At 48.6% G+C, this 21,503-nt stretch overlaps 1 protein-coding gene across 1 annotated transcript; it reads left to right on the plus strand.

Moving 5' to 3' along the window:
* The first annotated feature begins 9,707 nt into the window (after positions 1–9,707).
* Positions 9,708–12,888, plus strand: TCF23 (transcription factor 23). The gene is made up of 3 exons (XM_032391486.1): positions 9,708–9,923; positions 10,672–10,914; positions 12,709–12,888. The coding sequence occupies exons 1-3, from the start codon at positions 9,708–9,710 to the stop codon at positions 12,886–12,888; spliced, it is 639 nt and encodes a 212-aa protein (XP_032247377.1).
* Positions 12,889–21,503: the final 8,615 nt, after the last annotated feature.

The raw sequence follows: 21,503 nt of genomic DNA on the forward strand, positions 1-21,503 counted from the left end.
GCCTGGGTGGCTCAGGCGTTAAGCGTCTGCCTTTGGCTCGGGTCATGATCCCAGGGTCCTGGGACTGAGCCCTGCGTCGGGCTTCCTGCTCCGCGGGAAGCCTGCTTCTCTCTCTCCCACTCCCCCTTCTTGTGTTCCCCCTCTCGCTGTCTCTCTCTGTCAAATAAGTAAATAAATAAAAATCTTTAAAGAAATAAGTAAATAAAAATCCGAACAATACAGAAGTATACAGGTAAAATTTAAAAATTAGCCTTGACAGTCTTCCTATTTTTACTCTCTCTGGGGATATTCACTGTTTGTCTTATATTTTGGATATATCTAATATCTTGAGTTTATTAGCTATCATTCAGTATCTTGGCTTAGGTATCTCTATGTAATCTATCAGTTACTAAAAGGGTATGTAAAGATCAACTCTAATTGATTCATCTATTCCTGCATTTCTGTCAGTTGTCACTTGATTATTTTTGAGGCTGTTACTAGATGCAAGAATATGCTTATGATGATTGTCTTCTTGTTCCATTGTTCCTCTTATCATTTAGCAAAACACAATAAACTTTAAGATAAACCAACCAAGCTTTCTTCTCAAGAAGCTGGAACAAATGAACACTAGGGGAAAAGTGAAGAAATGAGAAGGAAGAAAACAAAAATGAGAAGACCAAAAATAAATGAAATTGACACTTAAAAATACTATACAGTCACATGCATTAGGATGGCAATTACAAAACAGAGACGAGAAAATAACAAGTGTTGGCAAGGATGTGGAGAAACTGGAACCCCTGTGCACCACTGGTGGGAACGTAGAATGGTATAGCTACTATGGAAAACAGTACAACAGTTCCTAGAAAAATTAAAAATAAAATTACCACACGATGCAGCAATTCCACTTCTGGGTATGTACCCAAAAGAGATACTTGTACACCCATGTTCACAGCAGCATTATTCACAGTAGCTAAAAGGTAGGAACAACCCAAAATGTCCATTGACCGATGAATGGATAAACAAGATGTAGGGGGCGCCTGGGTGGCTCAGTCTGTTAAGCAGCTGCCTTCAGCTCATGTCGTGATCCCAGGGTCCTGGGATGGAGCCCCGCATCGGGCTCCCTGCTCGGTGGGGAGCCTACTTCTCCCTCTCCCTCTACTGCTCCCCCTGCTTGTGCTCTCTCTCTCCCTGTCTCTGACAATAAATAATCTTTAAACAAAATGTGTATATATCTACAATGGAATATTATTCAGCCTTAAAGAGGAAGGAAATTCTGACACATGCTGCAACATGGATGAACCTTGTGGATGCTCTAAGTGAAATAAACCAGACACAAAAGGACAAATACTGTAAGATTCTACTCATATGAGATGCTTAGAATAGTCAAATTCACAGACACAGAAAGTCAATGGTGGTTGCCAGGTGTGGGATGGGGTAGGGAAATGGGAAGTTATTGTTTAATGAGTATAGAATTTCAATTCTGTGGCATCTGCCCTCGGCTCAGGTCATGATCCCGGGGTCCTGGGATCGAGCCCCACATCGGTTCCCTGCTCAGCGGGGAGTCTACTTCTCTCTCTGCCTCTCCCCCCCACCACACATGCTCTCTCACTCTCTCTAATATAAATAAATAACTAAATCTAAAAAAAAATTTCAATTTTGCAAGGTGACAAATGTTCTGTGAATGGATGACAGTCATGTTTGCACAACAGTGTAAATGTACTAAATGGCACTGAACTGTATACTTAAAATGGTTAAAATGTACATTTTATGTTATGTCACAATTTTTTATAAATAATTTTTTTAAATATATAGAGTATTAAAAAAAGAAAGTCTGGTCCTTGAAAAGATAGATAAGCTAAGCATACTTTTGATAACACTTATTAAGAACAAAAAGAGAGTTAGGTGCAAATAAAACACAGAACAAAAAAAAAGAGAGAGAGAGAAAGTATCTAGAGACATAATGGAAATTTAAAAATAAGAAAAGAGGGCTCCCGGGGCACCTGGGTGACTCAGTCACTAAGTGTCTGCCTTCGGCTCAGGTCATGATCCCGGGGCCTGGGATTGAGCCCCACATCGGGCTCCCTGCTCAGCGGGAAGCCTGCTTCTCCCTCTCCCACTCCCCCTGCTGGTGTTCCCTCTCTCGCTGTCTCTCTCTCTGTCAAATAAATAAAATCTTAAAAAAAAAAAAAAAGAAAAAGAAAGAAAAGGGGGCTCCCATAGTAGTAGTGAAACTTCTAGGGCACCTCTATAACACTTGAGGTACTAGGAGAAATATGAGTGACTGTTCTAGAAGGGGAGGAAGAAGGCTGCTCTTGTCCCCTCCCACTGGCCCCACTGCCTAGCAGAAGGATCCTGAGCTTGTCAAGCACTTCTTTTTCAAAGGGACAATCAGTATCCAAGAAGTCATTGTTCCAAGTGTAAATAACAGCTCTTGAGAGATGGGGCTCACGTTCCGAGGGGAAGATGATCCTACTCTACATCCACTTTCTCTCTATACCTTCGTGAGAGCCAATCCCACCCAAATGGGAAGGCGTCTGGGCTTCTGCCGTAGCCTGTGACAGTGGGGGCCGATGGCGCTGTGCTGAAACAAAACCCAGGAAGAAGAGAACCTGTCATCAGCACTAGAGGCCAAGGAGAAGCCATGAGGCCCAACTTCCATGAGCTGGACTAGTTCCCAGGACTGTGCCTGTGTCCGATCCAAGAACTAGAGATCCCAGACCAACTTCAAAAGCCGGTGCATGATAGAGAAGCTGAGCCTTCACCCATCTGCTGCCTGTGTGCTCCATGAAGCCCACTCAGACCACGGTGGCAGAACCTGCCCTGTTATATCCATGGCCCGGCCGCTGAAGATGAAGCATAAGGTGGCGACAAAGTTCCATTTCACAGAGCCGCCCACATACATGCGTCCAGGTGGTACCGTGCCACAGAGGAAGCCAGGCACAGCATGGACCTGAGCCGTGCCCTGGAGACGAGTTTCACCATGCAGAACCCAGCTGCCTTGAAGATCAGCTTGAAGATGACGGAGTGCTAGAAATGGTCTCTGCACCTTCTGGCCGGGAAGCGCCCCTCCTTGTATATCAGTCTCACTCTCTCCTAGTTCACCACTTGGGGCTTTGTGGACACTGTTTTTTGCTGTGTAAATTTTCCTTTATATACCAACATCCCTGCTGTGGATGCAACACGGAGGTGATAGCCTGAGAGTCCCAGGTTCATCTGACCATGACCTTGAGGTCCTTCTGAGGACTGAGCCTTCAGGTGGAGGAGCTCCCTGAGGGTGTCCAGGTCATCTAACTCTGAAAAGACACTTGGCACAAGAAGATCTCTTTCCACGTGGCCTCGAGCTTTAATACCTTCTTCCTTCCTACTCCGTGTCCTGCCAACACAGAAAATTTGGAGTCAGATCTCCCTCCTTCTCTGATAGGTAAGTTCCTACAGAAGGAAAGAGATGATACCCGTTTACCATCTGGCAAGGGTTTCCATGGATTCCCCTCTATGTTTGACTTTGGCACCGACCTGATTAAATTTCAGATGGAAGCTTCTGGGAGAGGTCTGCCTTAGCAACAACTTAATGACTTCTAAGAAAGAATATTGAACTGAAAGCCCAGGAATACCCACCATTCATTCCATGGGCTACTCCTCATCTCACAGATGGTTAGAATGCAAGAAACTCTGGACTGCCCAGTGAGTTCCCTGGAGTTTTCTGTGGGTAGCTTTTTGAACCTGGTCTGAGGATCTTGGGATGGGAGCCCCTGCTGATGTTTTGGCTCATCACTGAAAGGCTGGCATCTAATACCATCAGGGCAGCTACATATATATGGGAGGACAAAAGACAGTTCTGTTATGTCTGAAAAACATGTTTTTGCTCTATCCTTCAAAATGCCATTCTTCTGTCCTGAGGTCCTGATGGGCAGTTCTCTCAAGATTAGAATGATGTCTGCCCCTGAAGGGGCTGTACTTTCCATAGACATGCTTCCTCTTTTTTTTTTTTTTTTTTTTTTGAGAGAGAGAGAGAGAGAGAGCGAGAGCGTGCATGAGCAGGGGTGGGGGCTGGGCAGAGAGAGAGGGAGAGAGAATCTTAAGCAGGTTCCATGCTCAGCAGGGGGCCCAACTCGGGGCTTGATCTCACAACCCTGAGATCATGACCTGAGTCAAAATCAAGAGTTGGACACTTAACTGATTGAGCCACCCAGGCGCCCCAAATCAGTCTTATCTTGCCTGTCCAGCCACAGAACCGTTGGTCTGTTAGAGTCACTGGAACTTTGGGTTTTACCAGCAATCCAAGGCCATGCCCATTTTGTGGGCCAAGTGTTGTTCCTGGGCAAACTGCCTGGCCATTCTCAGAGTTCTACACTGTTCTTCTCAAGGCTGAGAAATGCCTACCTTTTTGAAAGAAAACTTCTGCTGAATAGGACTTCTGTTTTTTTCTCATTTCCTTGGAGACATAAAGAGCATTTTGTACATTAAAGTGTTTGAATTCCTGAATGAAATGGCTAAATTCATAGAAAAATATAAAATATTAAGTACCAAAGAAATTAAGGGGAAAGTTAACATTTCTTCCCCTCTTCACCAAAGGAAAACTAGGCCCGGTGGTTTTACAAGTAAGTTTTACCAGACTTCAAAGAAGGGTTAATTTCTATCTTATGTAAAAAGTTGTTTCAGAAAGTAGAAGAGTGAGAGCTCCCCAGCTCATTTTATGAGGTTAGTGGAACCTTGATCCCAAAACCAAATAATGACAGTTAAAGAGAAGAAAATTAGAATCTCATTTCACTTGTGAGATGGCTGTAAAAATCCTAAACAACATATTAACTATATGAATCAGAGAGTGTATTTTAAATAAATTAATCACAAGCAGATGGGATTTATCATAGGAACTCAAGCAAGATTTATCGTCAGAAAATACAACAAAATAATTTAACATATTAATAGACGAGGGAGAAAAATCATGATTGTATCTCAGTTGATGCAGAAAAAGCATTTGATAAAGTTCTACACCTACTTATGACTTTAAAAAAACACCAAAAAACCTCTCAGCAAACAAGGACTAGACCGATACTTCCTTAACTTGGTAAAGGTTATATATCAAAAGCCTACAGCAAATATTATGCCTAATGGAGAAATTCTAGATACATTCTACATAGGGTTAGGGGAAGAAAGGGTGCCTGCTATCACTACTTCCGGTTAACATAGTATCAAAAGCACAAGTCAATGCTCTAAGGAAAGAAAAAGAAACAAGTATAAAGATTGGAAAGGAAGAAATAAAATTGTGATTTTTTTTATCTATTTAGAAAAACCAAAGGAAGCAACAGTTTTAACACTAATAAGAAAGTTCAGCAAGGTTGCTGGATTCAAGACAAACTTTAAAAATTTGCTAGCATTTCTGTATCGCAGCCATCATCAACTAGAAAATAGAATAGAATAAGAGCATTTGCAAGAGCAATAAAAACTATGAACTACTTAGTTCAACAAAACTGTGAACTATTTCACTGAGGCAAGAATACACAGACATTCATGGAGTAAACTATACAATTAATAAAGGATATAAAAGATGTTTAAAATGAGAGACATTTCATGTTCTTAGAATGTTTGACTCAAAAGTATAAAGACGGCAATTCTCCTCAAATCAACCCATGTATTCAACAAAATCCCAATAAATTTCAGTTAAATTTTTTAGGAACCCAATGAACTTTCTCTAAAATCTAAATGGAAAAATAAGGGTCCAGAAATAACTAAGTCAACCTTGAAAAATAAGAGTAAAGAGGGGAGTTTTACCCTACCAAATAATAAGACATGCTACAAAGTTGTTAACAATAAAAGCAGTGTGCTATTAGCTCAAACATAGTCAAAACGATCCGCAGGACAGAATAGAGAACTCAGAAATTGACCAATGTATAAATATGGGAAATTATTATATGATAAAGTGGGAACTGTAACTGAGCAGGGAGAGAGAATGGACTGCTTAGCAGATGATGTTGGGAAAAGAGTCTCCCTATATGGAGAAAAATGAAATGCAATCTGAGCACCACCAAGCACCACACACATGCACCCTTATCAGATAAAGGCAAATTAAAACAGCCCTTTATAGCTATCCTACCATAAAACTGGGAATCTGGTTAATACCAGGTGGCGCTGAGCACGTGGGGCGCTTGGACTGCAGACTCTGCCCTTCCGGATGGCACTCTGGCAATACTCAGTCAATTAACGCAGGGGGGAACCTGGTCTCAGTGACAGTAGAGGGACCTCCTCCCAAAGACGCTGGTATGGACCGAGTGCCACCTGCTGAGCTGCGGGAGGCCCAGGGATCAGCCTGCTGCTGGCACAGGAGTCCCAGCTGGGGTTCCAGTGGCCCGGGACCCTGCAGGACTTGCTGGGCCAGGCCGATAGGTCGGTGGGCCATCCCAACAGGTGATGACCCCACAAGGAAGAGGCATTATTGCAGCCTCTGCAGCTGCTGTCATGGCCAAGACTGCAGGGGGGCCCCAACCCAGTATCCACCTGGCCATGGGAGTCCTCCCCAACCTATGGGCCTCCAAGGGGCATCCCCTCCAGGCATGGTGGGCTCGCCACCTGGCCTGAGGCCTCCCATGGGTCCCCCAGTGGGGATCCCCCTGGACAAGCAGCTCCAATGAGCATGCCCCCTCCGGAGATGCAGGCACTCTCCCCCGAAGTGAAGCCCCCCCAACAGAATGCACCCACCTAGACTCATCTTGGCCCTTATCAGCTTCCTGCCTGTTTCCTGAAAGGCTGTACGAGTAAAAAGTAAAAGTCCTTTTACTTTCTTGTGGCCTGTGAAACTAGTTTATAATAAACTCTTAAGAATATTATGAAACAAACAAAAAACCCATAGGATTGAATGGACGCAGTAACAGTAAAGCTTACAGAATACCTACTACATAGCTGATGCTGTGTTATGTACTGATCATATAAAATGCATTATTATTTTAATGAATTTAAAATGTATTCATACAACGATGCACAGGGTTGAATAACACATATTGCATGAGTTCTCTATTGCTGCTTACCCAATTACCCCCAAACTTAATTAACAATAAACATTTATTGCCTCCCATGGCTTCTGTGGGTCAGAAAGTCTGTGGGTGCGAGCAGCTTAGCTGCGTGACTCTGGCTCAGGGACACTCATGAGTCACACTCCAGCTGTTGCCCAGGGCTTCGGTCATCTGAAGGCTGAACCAGGGCCGGAGGGTCCGTTCCGAGGTGGTGCACTCACACGGTTGCCGGTTCGTGCTGGCTGTTGTGAGAAGCCCCCTTCCTCACCACCTGGACCTCTCAGGGCGACTGGAGTACCTTTGTGACACAGCAGCTGGCTTCCCCTAGAGCCGGAGGACCAAGCGATCCCAGGAGGAAGCTACAGCATCTTTTATCACCTAGTTCCAGAAGCTTCACGCTGACACTGCTGCCACGTTTTGTTTTGATTTTTTTTTTTTTTTAAGATTTTATTTATTTGCGAGAGAGAGAATGAGAGACAGAGAGCATGAGAGGGAGGAGGGTCAGAGGGAGAAGCAGACTCCCTGCTGAGCAGGGAGCCCGATGCGGGACTTGATCCCAGGACTCCAGGATCATGACCTGAGCCGAAGGCAGTCGCTTAACCAACTGAGCCACCCAGGCGCCCTGTTTTGATTTTTTTTTTAAGATTTTATTTATTTGTTTGAGAGAGAGTGAGCGAGAGAGAACGAGAGAGAGCATGAGTTGGGGAGGGGCAGAGGGAGCAGGAGAAGCAGGCTCCCCACTGAGCGCAGAACCCAACGAGGGACTCCAGGATCATGACCTGAGCTGAAGGCAGACATGACTGAGCCACCCAGACGCCCCTGCCACGTTTTATTTGTTGGGAGCAAGTTGTTAAGTCTGGCCCACACTCACAGGGAGGGGGACTGGGCTCCACCTTCTGAAGAGAGAAGTATCAAAGAGTCTGTGTACATATTTTAAAACCACCACACAGACTAGCAAAAGACTATACATTAAATACTTTGAAATGGCGATAGGGAAGAAAAACGGGAATGGGATAAAAGGGGATAGATGGAAGGAAGGGAGGGAGGGAGGCCAACAGGAGGCCCTGTGGTACCAAAGGCCACGGTGTGCCACGGAGCCAGAGTATGTGTCATTCTCTGCATCTAGAGTAAAACAAACAGAACAAAACAAAACAAAACAACATGGTGTGCAACTTTTTGGTCTAGTTTCTATACATTCATATAAACACATAAACCTCCACGCTTACAGCTTTTGGTTTTTGGTGTTTTTGATCCCGGGTGGGATTTTAATCATGTATATTGATCTACAGCTAGGTTTTTCTCACTTAACCATGCATCTTGGAGAGTTATTTTCATGTCACTCTACAAAGGTCTGTCTTCTTTTTATTACTGCGCATCAGTCCACGGTATGGAGATACCAAAATGTATGTGATCACTCCCTTACTGATGACGGACATTCAGGTGGATTTTCCTTGTCTTCCTGTTTCCTTTCCCTCTGGTTGGCTGTGGTTCTCTCTCACTCTACTACGTACATCCGCCTTTACTCCTCTGTCCTTTCTCTCCTTTCTCTCTACTTATTTTGTCTCCCCTGGAGTTCATAATGGGCGGACAAGGGACATCTCAGATGGATTGTGCTGCAAGCAGAGACTGGGACTTGGGGACAGGCAGGGGCTACTGTGGCAGATTTGCTGTCCCTTCATCCTCACTCCTCCTGACTAGCTGTAAGGAGCAGATGATGTGACCCGCATGGGGACAGACATGAGTGACCCACCCACGGCAGAACAGCATAGGCTGAGGGGTAGCCTTCCAAGTCTCACAGGCTCCCCTGGGCTCTCATCCCACCCCCATCACTTACTAGCTGTATTTATTAGTTGTGTCACTTCCTGATCCCCATTTTCCCATCTGTAAAATGAGGATATGAGAGTCTCTTTTTCCTTAGAAGGTTGTTCTGAGAAATAAACAAGAGAATACATATAACGTGCTTAGCGCAGTGCCTGGCACATAGTGATCTAAGAACACTGAACTGTGAGGGAACTCGCCAGGATGTGGTTGTGCATAAATTAGGGTACCCATCAAACAGGGAGACCTGGGCTCTGGCCTCTGTGGGGTTTGAAGAAATCCTCACAAATGAAGGGTATAAGCCAACGGATGAAGGCAGCCTTTCCCCCACCCCCGGAGGAAGGATTCCAGGGAATGGAGAAGCACTGGGTCGGAAATAGGAGGCCTGCTTGGGGGATGGGGAGTAGTGCCCTGTGGCTGGAAGGTCATGTTCATTGGCAAGGGGAGGAAAGGTCCCTTACCAGTGTGTGCAGGCGGGCTTCTGGCAAAGGAGGGGGTTCGGGGCCCTTCCAGGGACTTGAGCCTCAAAGCTAGACTTGCATGTGCATGGCAGGACTACTGTCAGGGTCCGGCAGGGCTCTGGGAAGGGAGCTCCCTTCCCACCACCCTCCTGCCTCCTTCAGCAGGGGCCTCCTCCTGGGGCTCGGCCACTCCCGGCGTGTGTACCCCCACCCCTGAGCCGGTTGGGAGGCAGGCAGGAGGCTTCTCGCGGGGGCTGCGCCGGGTGGGCGGCCTTCCCAGAGCAAGGAGCGAAGCGGGACTGACTGGGCGCCAGCTCCCTCGGAGACATTGCTGGCTGGGCGACCTGCCTGCCCGCTGAGCTTGCGCCCACGGGCTCCGTGAGGCCCTGCGCTCCCGTCTAGGCACTGCAGCACACACCCCCCCCCGCTGCCCCGGGGCTGTGGCATGTCACAGAGGGAGGTCAGAAGGGCCCCCGCCATGCCGGGAGTGGGGCAGAAGCTGGCGAAGGCCAAGCTGCGGCTGGTCGCAGGCAGGAAGCGGAGCCGCCTGAGCAGAACAAGGCAGGACCTGTGGGAAGAGACGAGCTGGAGCGACCAAAGGTGGAGCAGAGCTGGCCCGAGCCCACGGGGGGTCAGGCCCAGGAGCCTGGCTCGTGGCCGGGTAAGGAAACGCTGGACCTGTGGAGGGAGTGGGGGGAGGCAGGGGTTGGAGGGCCCGAGGCGTCACCTCTGATGGCAAAGCCTCTCTCAGCATTACTGTCCCTGCCCAAGAGGGGGGACACTGGTGCCTTCGACTCCAAGGCTCCACGCTGGGGTGGTTGGGGTAATGCAGGGGGTCTCAACCAGAGTGCGGCTCAGAGAGCTGGCCCAACTCACTTCTCTGGGGGACCTGAGGCCTGGAGGAATGGGGTGAATTTCCCACAACCCCGGAACTGCAGCCGGTGGTGGGGCCAGGACGGCAGCTGTGGGTTCTGGCCCCTGGTTGGGGGTCCTTTCTTCTTCACTGCAGCTGCGTCTTCATCTCAGGACGTGGCCGGGCAAGGGTCAGCCTTACGGAGCGGGGGGGTGGCTCTTAGCTTCCCGCGGCCCCGGGGCACCCTGATAAGCAGGCTTCAGACTTGGGTGTGGATGGAGCAAGGGCTAGAGTAGTAGAAAGAGGAAAGGACTCTCGGCTTCCGAGCCCAGCCTTGCCACCCTGCTGCCATCTGACCCCAAGTGACACCTTCTCTGCATTTCCTCAGGCATAAAGCAGGGCAGGACTGAGAGGGGACAAATGGGGCATGAGGTCCCCAGGTCTCTGCTGTTCAGCGCACTACTGCTCTGGAAGGAGACCTCACACTAGAATGTTCTCAGAAACAGGGGCCGATGGGGGTCCCGTCAGACCCATTCACCTGGGGTCCTCTGTGCAGAGCGAGGCCAGTCCCAAGAACGCTGCACGGGAGCGGAGCCGGGTGAGGACACTGCGCCAGGCCTTCCTGGCCCTGCAGGCCACTCTGCCCGCGGTGCCACCCGACACCAAGCTCTCCAAGCTGGACGTGCTGGTGCTGGCCACCGGCTACATAGCCCACCTCACCCGCACGCTGGGCCACGAGTTGCCCGGCCCCGCCTGGCCTCCCTTCCTGCGTGGACTCTGCTACCTACACCCTCTCAAGGTAGGCCACGAGCCCCGGGCCTTGGGGAATGGGGTTTGGGATGGACTGGACTCAGGCCCCCTGCCCTGAGCAGAGCTGACGTGGGGACCGGGGACTGGCTGCTTCCTGCTCTCTCACAGGGAGAGGAGCCAAGCCCGGCTCCTGGGAATCGGCTGACCCTGGGGGCAGTGGGGGTGGTGATTGGAAATGACTTCATGGAAAATGCGGTTCCTCCAAGAGGAGGGAAATTCGGAGCAGTTTCTGGGGCTGGGACCTGGGAAAGGAAACCGCACCGGGAGAGTCCGAGATTCCAGGGCACATCACCCGATCATCGTATAATGCCTCCGTGTCCTCTGGACTTTTGCCATAGGAGGGATCCCCCTCTGGGAGAACAAGGTCTCAGAAAGCCTCACTGGAGAAGCAATCAAGCTGGGGTGGGGGAGGGACCAGCAGTGGGGGGGCAGAGCGTGTGTGTGTGTGGGGGGGGGGGGGTGCTTCCCACCTCCTAGACCGGGACCTGCCTTTCCTGAGCCTCAGCTTTATCATATGTGATAAAAGGGAAGCTAACACGAGCCTTACTTCCCCTCCATGGTATGAAATGAGACCATGAGTGAAAAGTATAATTAACAATATTCACCATCACAAATAACAACAACAACAGTATTTGGGTGCGAAAGTTATGCCAGGAGCTGGGCTTAGCACTCCAGTTCTTTCCATCTTCTTGTCCACACGAGAACCCAATGAGGATTACTTTACAGATGAGGAAATTGAATCTTGGGGAGATTAAGTGGCTCAATGCACTTTGAACCTGAGGGTGTCTGACCTCAGAGCCCATGCTCATAGCCACCGAGCAGGCCAAGGGTGCTGTAAGCTGCTGGTTGCAGAGTGAACTGTTATAAAGGATGGGTCATCTCTGCCCTCTGAGGCTAGACAGCACTGGGAAGGGCTCAGCCTTGTTTTTATGGAGGATACGTTCACCCTCTCTATCCCCTAAACATCACAGTTCTGAAATGTCTTGAAACTTGAGATTTCTTTTCTCTCATGCAAATATAGCTAAAATGCAAGAACTTGAGACTAAATGGGGACGACTCTGAAATGCTGACAGTGGCAGAGTCGTTTCCTTACCTATAAAGCGACGACCCAAGTCAGGCCCTTGCATGTAGGAGGTGATGGATGAATATGCTGAAGAAAGAAGAGATGAGAGCCGGTTCTGTCTAGAACTCAGGCAGCGTGGTGGGATGGGATAGTTAGCGGGGAGCAGTGCCCCTTTGGCGCCCCCACCCCATAGAGGGCTGCCAAGAGGAGGGCAGCCCTCAGAACAGAGTCAACTGGTGTTTTCTGGGGTTGTCTATGCTCCTGCTGGAAGGATGCGCAAGGAGGTCCCCAGCTTAGACGGACGGGCAGCACTAAGTGTGGCCAGGGGTACCTGGGTTGGGGGCTGAGCAAGAGAAGAGGTCAGGGCCGTTCAGTATCAGGAGGACCCTCTCCTTGCCCCGGCTCTGCTGCCCTCCCCGCTGCCCAGCCCCTGGCTGCTGCCAGCTCTGCCATGCTCCTCCCTCCCCACCGTCGGGGGGCTCCTTTCAGGACCTTGCTCTTCTCAGACAGCTCCTCATGAGCCTCTCTGCCAGGCTCAGGGGGTCAGGAGAAGGCAGGGGGCCGTAAGTGGTGGTGAGCCCGAGACCGCTGTGATCAGGGCAGTCATGGTGGGAGAGGGTCTCAGGGAGGGGGGCTAGGAAAGGCCAAGTTTGGGGTGCCAAGGACTACGAGGGGCTGCAATAGTAAGCATTACTCACTTCCCATCCCCGTGTCTTGCAGAAGTGGCCCATGCGATCTCGTCTCTATGCTGGAGGCCTGGGAAGCTCTGGCCTTGAGCCCACCACAGCTACCACCTCAAGCCAAAGAACAACGGAGGCAGAGGCCAGAGCCCACGTCTCTGAAGAGGCAGACGCTCTCTTTCCCACGAGGCCACGCTCACCAGCTCTCAGTGACAAATGAGCATCACCACTTGCCTTTTTCTCCTAGACTACGACTCGAGCTTAGGAACCTAGATTCTCTACCAGCCCTGCCTGTCTTCCCTCTGACTCTCAGCCCTCAGATTGGACAGACTCAGGTTCGGCTCCCAGGTTCCAGCACGCAGACCAGGCGAAGCAGTGGGCCCTTCGGCGATGGGAGGGTACTCAGGAGCACTGGGGGAGGCGGGTGTTGTGGTAGCTGCAAGGGAAGTGGGAGAGGACGGGGTTTGGTTGGGTTGGACATTGAGTTAGGGCACCGCCCCTGCTTTCTCCCCTAAGCTTCCCACAAACCCTCCGGACATGCAGGTGCAGAGGTAGAGGGCTAGGAGGGCAGCAGCTGCAGGTGCTGATGGGAAAGCCAAGGGCCAGACAGGCTCTGGGCAGCTGTGAGTGTGAACAGAACTGGGCGAGGGTCACGTAGGCAGATGGAAACTGAAGAAGGGAGCCTGCTTGTTATTGCTGCACAAGACGTTACCTGATGTCCAAGAGGCAGGGGGGATTTAGGAGTCTTGTCTGCGCTGCGGTCTCTCCAGCCGCCCCTCATCACTACACGTCCTCCCTCTCCGGGCCCTGCGCCCTTCCACTCTTTTCTTGATAATGACTTAGATTTATGGGTTAAGCCAGAAAGCTTGCATTGCTTGCATTCCAGTTTCCAGAGAAACCTTTCGATGGTCCCAGCTGCCTAGTTTGACATGATCTTATCCCAGAGGCAGGCCTACTGGAACTGAAGTAGACAGCACCTGAAGGCCTTGAATCTGAAGGATATTGATGGGCCTGATTACCTCCTTGAAGGACCTTTGAAGGCGAACACTCACCTTTTCCAGGGGATGATAATTAGTCTTCTCTTTCCATTATGTTAGAAACCTAACCTCCAGGAAAAACAAGATAGGCCTGTGTTCACTGGGTTCTTTATATGATTTTGGCCTAAGGCCTCACTGGCTCTGGAGTTATTTCTACAATCTGTCTACAAATGAGCTCTCCAGGGGCAGCTTCTCCCCACAGGCACTCCTCCCAGGCACTCCTTAAGTCTTGCCACGGGGTGCCGGAGATCTCTGAGAGCTTTAGTGGAATTTCTCTCTGGCTCTGAAGAAATCATTTGAGGACTAATCCTAGAGTCTACACCTACTAAAAGTAACTTTCCAGATCAGGGACAGCTTCAAACCCAAAGGCACCTGAAGTCCAGACAGAGAAGGAACCAGCTTTTTGTTAAAGATCAGTGCCTCAGAGCGGGAGGGGATGGACCAGGCTGACTCGAGTCCCAACACGGGTAGCCTTAGAGCCACCACTGCCATTGTGAGACTAAATGAGGCTCTGGCATGACGAGCCACTGCTCCTCCACAGGGCTGGACAGGGCAGCAGGGGAAAGGGGCTGAGGGGTGACTCAGCAAGTTGGGGTGGAGGCAGAAAAAGACACAGAACATCCCAGCCGCGGGCTGCATGGGATGTGGGAGAGCAGCTGAACAGTGGCTGGGAGCCATGGGGAGAAGGTCTCAGCCAAGGCCGAACTCATAAATCTACCAAGTCTCCACTGAGGGACCCACTGAGAATGGCTCCTGAGCAGCTGGATGAGGCCAGGCAGGGGCAGAGACCAGGTGTGGGTGGGCATGAGCACAGTGTTCTTCACAAGACCATAAAAGTCCAGCTTGAATGTTCTATTTTTAAAGCCAAATAGCAATAACTTCCTGGTTGAGTTTGAAAGTGGTAGGCAGAGGAACAGATGAATCTCCTCCCAAGCTGGTGGCACACAATCTTTTTCTGGGGAATGAAACTGGGCAAGCTGGTCTGGGGCATACATTGGGGGGTCCCCTTCTGATAGCTAAAGAGACTAGTTTGGAGCCTGCCCCACCCGACCCTGCTCAGACTCCAGCTTTTGCCCAGTAGTATCAGGCCCCCCTGGGGTGACTGCATTACCCTGGTAGAGAAGACCAGGACAGCAAAGGAAGATGAAGCTGGTGGACGGTTGAGGAAGGGCAAGCGCATTCAATACAAGTTGCTTAGGCTGCCCCAGGCTCCTGTTTTCCTTCGTGCCCAGGCCAGTCTGGGGTCCAGAGGCCATGTGCTCCAGCTGGAGGGCAGCCAGCGCAGGCCAGGTGGCCAAAGGGCTGCGGAGGCAGGCAGAGCCAAGGGAAGGACCAGAGGACGAACGGGAATGACCGGAGGAAATGTCAGGTCAGAGACTCGGATCCACAAAGGAACCAGAACCAGGAGTTCTTTGCCTCTGCAGCAGAGGAATAAAAACACCGGCTCACTGAAGACTTTTTATTCCCACCAGGTCTAGGGGCATGGGATAGGCAAGAGTGGTAAAAGGCAGGTTGAGACTCAAGTCCAAAGACAGCTTTGGTCCCCCTGGGAACAGGGGTGTGTGGGCAAGAGGCTCCAAAAGGAAACAGAAGTACAGATGACAAAATGTCACTAAGGTGGCCTAACTCAGGAGTCAGGGGGATGGCTGGCCCACTTGGCTAGCGTGTACTGCCCGCCCAGGTGCCCATGACCCGAGGTGGCGGGACAGGCAGAGATGGCCAGGACAGCTTCCCCAGAGTTGGATGTGCATCTGCTTCCCGATGAGCAGCAGAGTTGCAGGGCAGAAGCTTGGGCCACGGGAGAAGCAGAGCTGGCCGAGGGATGTCTAAGTAGAAGGTGGAGACTGTGGATTTTACCAATTGGGAACTAGGGTAATTAAAATACAAGATCTAGTCTTCTCTGAGAAATTCCTTTTCTCTTCCTCTGGAAGGGGCCTGGCTAGGACGAATCAGATGGCACTGTCCTCCCCCTTTTGTGGCATAAGCCCTAAACCCAGGGCCCCTGCAAGCTTGGTGCTGTAGACCACGAGCTGGCTCACTGGCCAAATCCAGCCCACCTCCTCCCACCCCCTGCAGGTTTTTGTAAATAAGTTTTTGTGGGTTATGGTCATACCCATTTGTTTACATGTTACCTGTAGCTGCTTTCCTGATATCACAGCAGAGTTGAATAGCTACGACAGATTAAGCCTAAAATATTTACAATATGGCCCTCCAAGAAAAGGTATACTGCCCTTCACTCTAGATCACAGGTATTCAAAGTGTGGTCTGGGGACTCTGGGGGCGTCCCTGAGGCCCCTTCTACGTGGCCCAAACTATTTTCATAATACAAGATGCTTTTTGCCTTTTCTCACACTTCTCTCACGCATCATGGAATTTTCCAGAAACCACACAATATGTGCTATCGCAACAGATGGGATGTAGAAGCAGATAGGAGAATCCAGCTATCTATTGCAACAGACATTAAAGGTATTTGCAAAAATGTAAAACAATGCCACTCTTCCCACTAAATATTTTCCAATATGGAAAATAATTATTTTTCATAAAAATGTTATATATAGTCACATATAGTGGGCTCATTAATGTAATTTTTTGAAGATTTTTTTTCTTTATTTATTTGAGAGAGAGAGAGCACACACACACATGGGGGGGCAGAGGGGGAGGGAGAAAGAAAGAAGAAGACTCCCGCTGAGCGCAGAGTCCAACTACACACGGATCCCCCACAACCCTGAGATCACGACCCGAGCTGAAACCAAGAGTCAGTCGCTCAACTGACTGAGACACCCAGGTGCCCCTAATTAATGTAATTTTTAAATAACAGCAAGATGTCAGCTGTCGAGAAGCAAGCAAAGGGCAAGGGCCCACCTCAGCCGCCTAGGGCACAAGCTGCAGTATTACGTGTCAGCCACAGAAGACAGCTGAAGAAGCTGATCGTGCACTGAATAAACCGGGAAGTAACGAAGGGGCAAAGACGACTGAGGTTTTTTTTTAACCAGAAAAAACTTACAAAAAATTATGGTCCAGAAATCAGAACAAGAACAGTCCTCTACATTGAGGGTGCTGGAAGGAGAAAAACAAGCTCAGTAAATCAGGCCTAAATCACATCAGTTACCTCCGGCTTCAGTGGGCTGGAACCTCTGGGTTGGGGCCAAGTTGGATGAAAATAGATTCCATGTCCCACATCCCAGAAACCACAGCTAACTGCAGGCTGGGCGGAGAGCCCCTAGAGCTCCTGGTGCAAATATGGGTACACTCTCTGTAAAGGTGCGAATTTTATTTTATTTTATTTAATTTATTTATTTATTTTTTTTTTTTTTTAAAGATTTTATTTATTTGACAGAGAGAGACACAGCGAGAGCAGGAACACAAGCAGGGGGAGTGGGAGAGGGAGAAGCAGGCTTCCCGCCGAGCAGGGAGCCCGATGTGGGACTCGATCCCGGGACTCCGGGATCATGACCTGAGCCGAAGGCAGACGCTTAACGACTGAGCCACCCAGGCGCCCCAAGGTGCGAATTTTAAATAGGGCACGGGGAGGGAGCCCATGTCCGGTGAACAGAAGACCATCAAGGTATTAAGGTCTGATGCGCTCTGAGAAGTGCAGTAGCACAAACCAGAAGTTGAAGCAAAGCTCAGCTATCACCGCTGAAGTGTGGCCATGTGCCAAGCCTGCTGGGGAGGGCTCCATCTCATCGCCAGTAGCCATGGGCCCGGGTGCTGGGAGGGCCGCCAGATGGGGGATGTGCCAATCAGCAAAACTCCTCCTGCACAGGCCAGGCTGGGTGAACGTGCCTCCCTAACGCAGTTACACTACCCCACCAACTGGCCAAGGAAGTGAGACTCTCTTTCACAAGGCTCATCTATCTTGGCAACAACGCACCACCACCATTATTTCCCTGGACAGAAAGGCAGGCCAGGACAGACCTTTTTCTTTCTTGCTTTTGGAAGCTTTGTCATAAAAATATGCCATTGAGGGCACCTGGGTGGCTCAGTCGGTTAAGGTTAAGCGGCTGCCTTTGGCTCAGGTCATGATCCCGGAGTCCAGGGATCGGAGCCCCTGCGTCATCGGGCTCCCTGCTCAGTGGGGAGTCGGCTTCTCCCTCTGCCCCTCACCCCTACTCATGCTTGTGCTTTCTTCTCTCTCTGTCTCTGAAATAAATAAATAAATCTTTAAAAAAGAAAAAAAAGGTGTAATTCTAGGGGAGGCTGGGTGGCTCAGTCTCATAAGCCATGGACTCTTGGTTATAGATCAGGTCAGGATCTCAGATCATGCGATCTAGTTCCACCTTGAGCCCCTCAGGCTCTGCATTCCGCTTACAGTGCCCCTCCCCTCGTGAGTGCTCATGCCAGCGTGTGGGCTCTAAATAAATAAATAAATAAATAAAATCTTAAAAAAAGAAAGAAAGAAAGATAGGTGGAACTCTACATGGGGGAAAATGGTGTTACTAAAAAATTATGAAATCCTAGGCTGTATTTGAAATCCCAGGCTGAGTACAGGACGCAGGGTTAATAGATTTTCATGGGATTCTTGTTCTGTGTGAGCTACAGGGAGAGTGGAGGAAGAAGAACAACGGGATAGCCCTTTTTGAAAGGCAGTGTCACTTTGTAGAAGAGATCTTGATATTGCAAATCGCTCCAAGAAACCAGCTGTTAGAAACACTGTCAGTGAAGTAGTGGGTGTGTTATTAATGCCTGGCTTATTTAAGACCTAGGACGGAAAGGGGCTGGTCTCACGCATATCAAAAGAAGCCAGAGCCTTCCTCAGTCTCCCCAAAACAGTACAAATCCTATGTCAATCGTTTTATGTCCATCCTCCTAAAGCCCTTTTAAGAAGAAAAGTGTTCTTTTCAGCTCAAGATGACAAAGAGATTGGTGGGGCTTTCTGCTCCACTCCCTTCACTGGAGGATTTTTTTTTTCATCACCATATTACAAGGATGACTTTGTACAAGGTCAGAAGTAGAACTGTCAAGAAGCCTCCCACAAAGCCCTAAATTGGCAAAGCATCTATGTTGAAATATCTCCTCTGGCTTTACCAGAATCTTCTCTTAAATCTACATCCCAAGCCAGGGAAATCAGTTATTTTGAAATACCTCCTCCCAAATTGCAAAATTGTGGAGGAAAGTGACTCTGATCTTGACAGAAGGGTATCTAAAGGAATTGATCAGTTCTCCCATAGTCTTTATTTTATCCCAACTTGATGTGGTCCTGGATGATCATCTCATTATCTAGTCCAATAATAGCTATTCTCACAGGGGTTTCATTCAATCTGTGCTTAGTTATGGCAACTATGCAACTCTGTTTCTCCGGAGACATTCTAAACAAACATGAAGAAACAGATCAGGAAGGAGAAATCTTGGGTTTGTAAAACATACTTGACACTGAAGTAGAAATTACCTGCCTTGTAGGACTCCTGCATGAGTGACATGTTTTCTAAGAAAAATCGTTGGATTTCTATTTCTGACAATATGGTGGGCTAGATATGCAGGGAAATCCTCCTGGTACACAACACTCAAAATGATGGATAAAATATTAAAAACATATTTTTAGGGTCGCCTGGGTGGCTCAGTCGGTTAAGCATCCGACTCTTGGTTTTGGCTCAGTTCATGATCTCTGGGTTGTGGGACTGAGCTCCGTGCTCAGCGGGAGTCAGCTTGAGATTCTCTCCCTTCCCCTCTGCTCCTCCCCCCTTCAGATAAACAAATAAAATCTTTAAAAAATATTTTTAAAGATTTTATTTATTTATTTATTTGACAGAGAGAGAGGCAGCGAGAGAAGGAACACAAGCAGGGGGAGTGGGAGAGGGAGAAGCAGGCCTCCTGTGGAGCAGGGAGCCCGATGCGGGGCTCGATTCCAGGACCCTGGGATCATGACCTGAGCTGAAGGCAGATGCTTAACCGACTGAGCCACCCACGTGCCCCCAAAAAACCATATTATTAAATGCATTGTTTGGCCGGCAGAAAAGTAGGGGAAAGGAATAAGAGAAGGAATAAGAAACCATAAAACCAAAAATGGTAAGCCAGGACCGAGGCCAGTACTGCCCTGATAGTATCTGCAGATTGTTGGTGCCCCAGGCCAGGGTTTTAATAGGCCAAATTTGGGCGCAAGAGACCAAGCCTGGGACCCATACAAAATGGGAAGTTGAGTCAGAGACCCTGTCATAAAGCTGGGGTCACCAAAAGGCAATAGCCTCATTGCGTGAAAGAGAGTTGGCAACACTTGCTATAAAATAGACCTTGGCTGGGGTGGGGGGGGGGGGGGTTCCCCAAAGATTTCTAAGCCCTCAAACTCTGCGGGCCAAAAAAGCCAAAAAAGCCAAAAATTTCTATTGGTCTCAATTTAGTAGTGTTTCTAGGCACAAGCAAGTACAATTCCTCTCTGGGAGAATATACTTTAAATCTAAGCTTTGGAGGATTCCCATGAATAAAATTGTAACAAACCTGAGCTCAGAGCAAACAGTTATAAAAATCTGAAGGAAACATAAGCCAGCATGAACAAACGATAGCAGAAACACTGACCTGTAAGATCACACTGGCAATGACTGCAAATACAGTAATGTGTAGGTACACGGTACGCATTAAACATGTTTCAGATGTTTAAAGAACTAACAAGGATTTTGAAAAGACAATGCAGGAACAAGAGGCTAAAAATGAGCAGGCAAAATTGGGGAAAAATAATAATTTCTAGAAATTAAAAATATAATATTTTAATTAGGAACCCAGCAGATGATTAGAAACTGCTGAAAACAACAAGTAAATTGGAAAATAGATCTGAAGAAATGACTCAGAATTCCGTACCTATGGACAAAGAAAAGAGATGGAAAATAGAAAAAGAAGAATATAGGAGAATATATTCATGAATCTGAAATAAGGAAATACTGCTTAAAGAAAATATAGCACGAACTCTAAAGGAAAAAATCTGATAAGTTGTACTATATAAAATTAAGAACTTCTATTCATCAAAAGGCACCAACGGAGAGAGTGAAAAAGACAAATTCACAGGCTGGGAGAAGATATTTGGGATGCATATAATCAGAAGGGCTTATATCAAGAATATATTAAAAATCCCCACCAAGCAATAAGAAAAAGACTGACCATCCAACTGTAAATGGGCTACAGACTTAATGAGGAACCTTTTTTCTTTTAAAATTTTTAAGTAATCTCTACACACAATGTGGGGCCTGAACTCACAACCCCAAGATCAAGAGTAGCATGCTCCACCGACCGAGCCAGCCAGGCATCCAAATGAGGAACCGTTCTAAGGAGGATATCCCAGTGGTCAAGATGGCCAACTTCAATAGTGATTAGAAATATGCAAATTAAAATTACAATTCACATTCACCAGAACGGTTATTATCTGTATCTATTCAATCTAGCAAGAACACTCCTAGGTATATATGCCCAAAATATGAGTGCACAAGTGCATGGAAAGATGTGTACAAGAATCCTCATAATAGCGTTTATCTATAATAGCCCCAAACTAGAACCTTGTATTCGTTTTCCTACGGCTGCTGGCGCTGGGCTTCTTGCAACTACAGTTCTCCTTGCCGGGAGCCCCTTGTTAAGCTCCGCCAATAGGGGGTGCTAGAGGAAGCCTGCAAAGTGGGAGAAGAGGGACGGGACTTGCTTTCCGCACCTGAGTGTAGTGGTGCTAAGAGCTCCCCGCAGCCCGCCCCACCCACAACCTCCACCCTCACCCCTACCCCCGCCCCCGCCCCGCCCCGCCCGCTGCCTCAGGGGCTGCACTAGGTTCCACCTTTTCCCCTTCTTGGAACCAGCCTTAATTGTGCCCCTTAAAGATACCAGC

Source organism: Phoca vitulina, unplaced genomic scaffold (genome assembly GCF_004348235.1).
Source record: "Phoca vitulina isolate PV1807 unplaced genomic scaffold, GSC_HSeal_1.0 scaffold63, whole genome shotgun sequence".
NCBI lineage: Eukaryota > Metazoa > Chordata > Mammalia > Carnivora > Phocidae > Phoca > Phoca vitulina.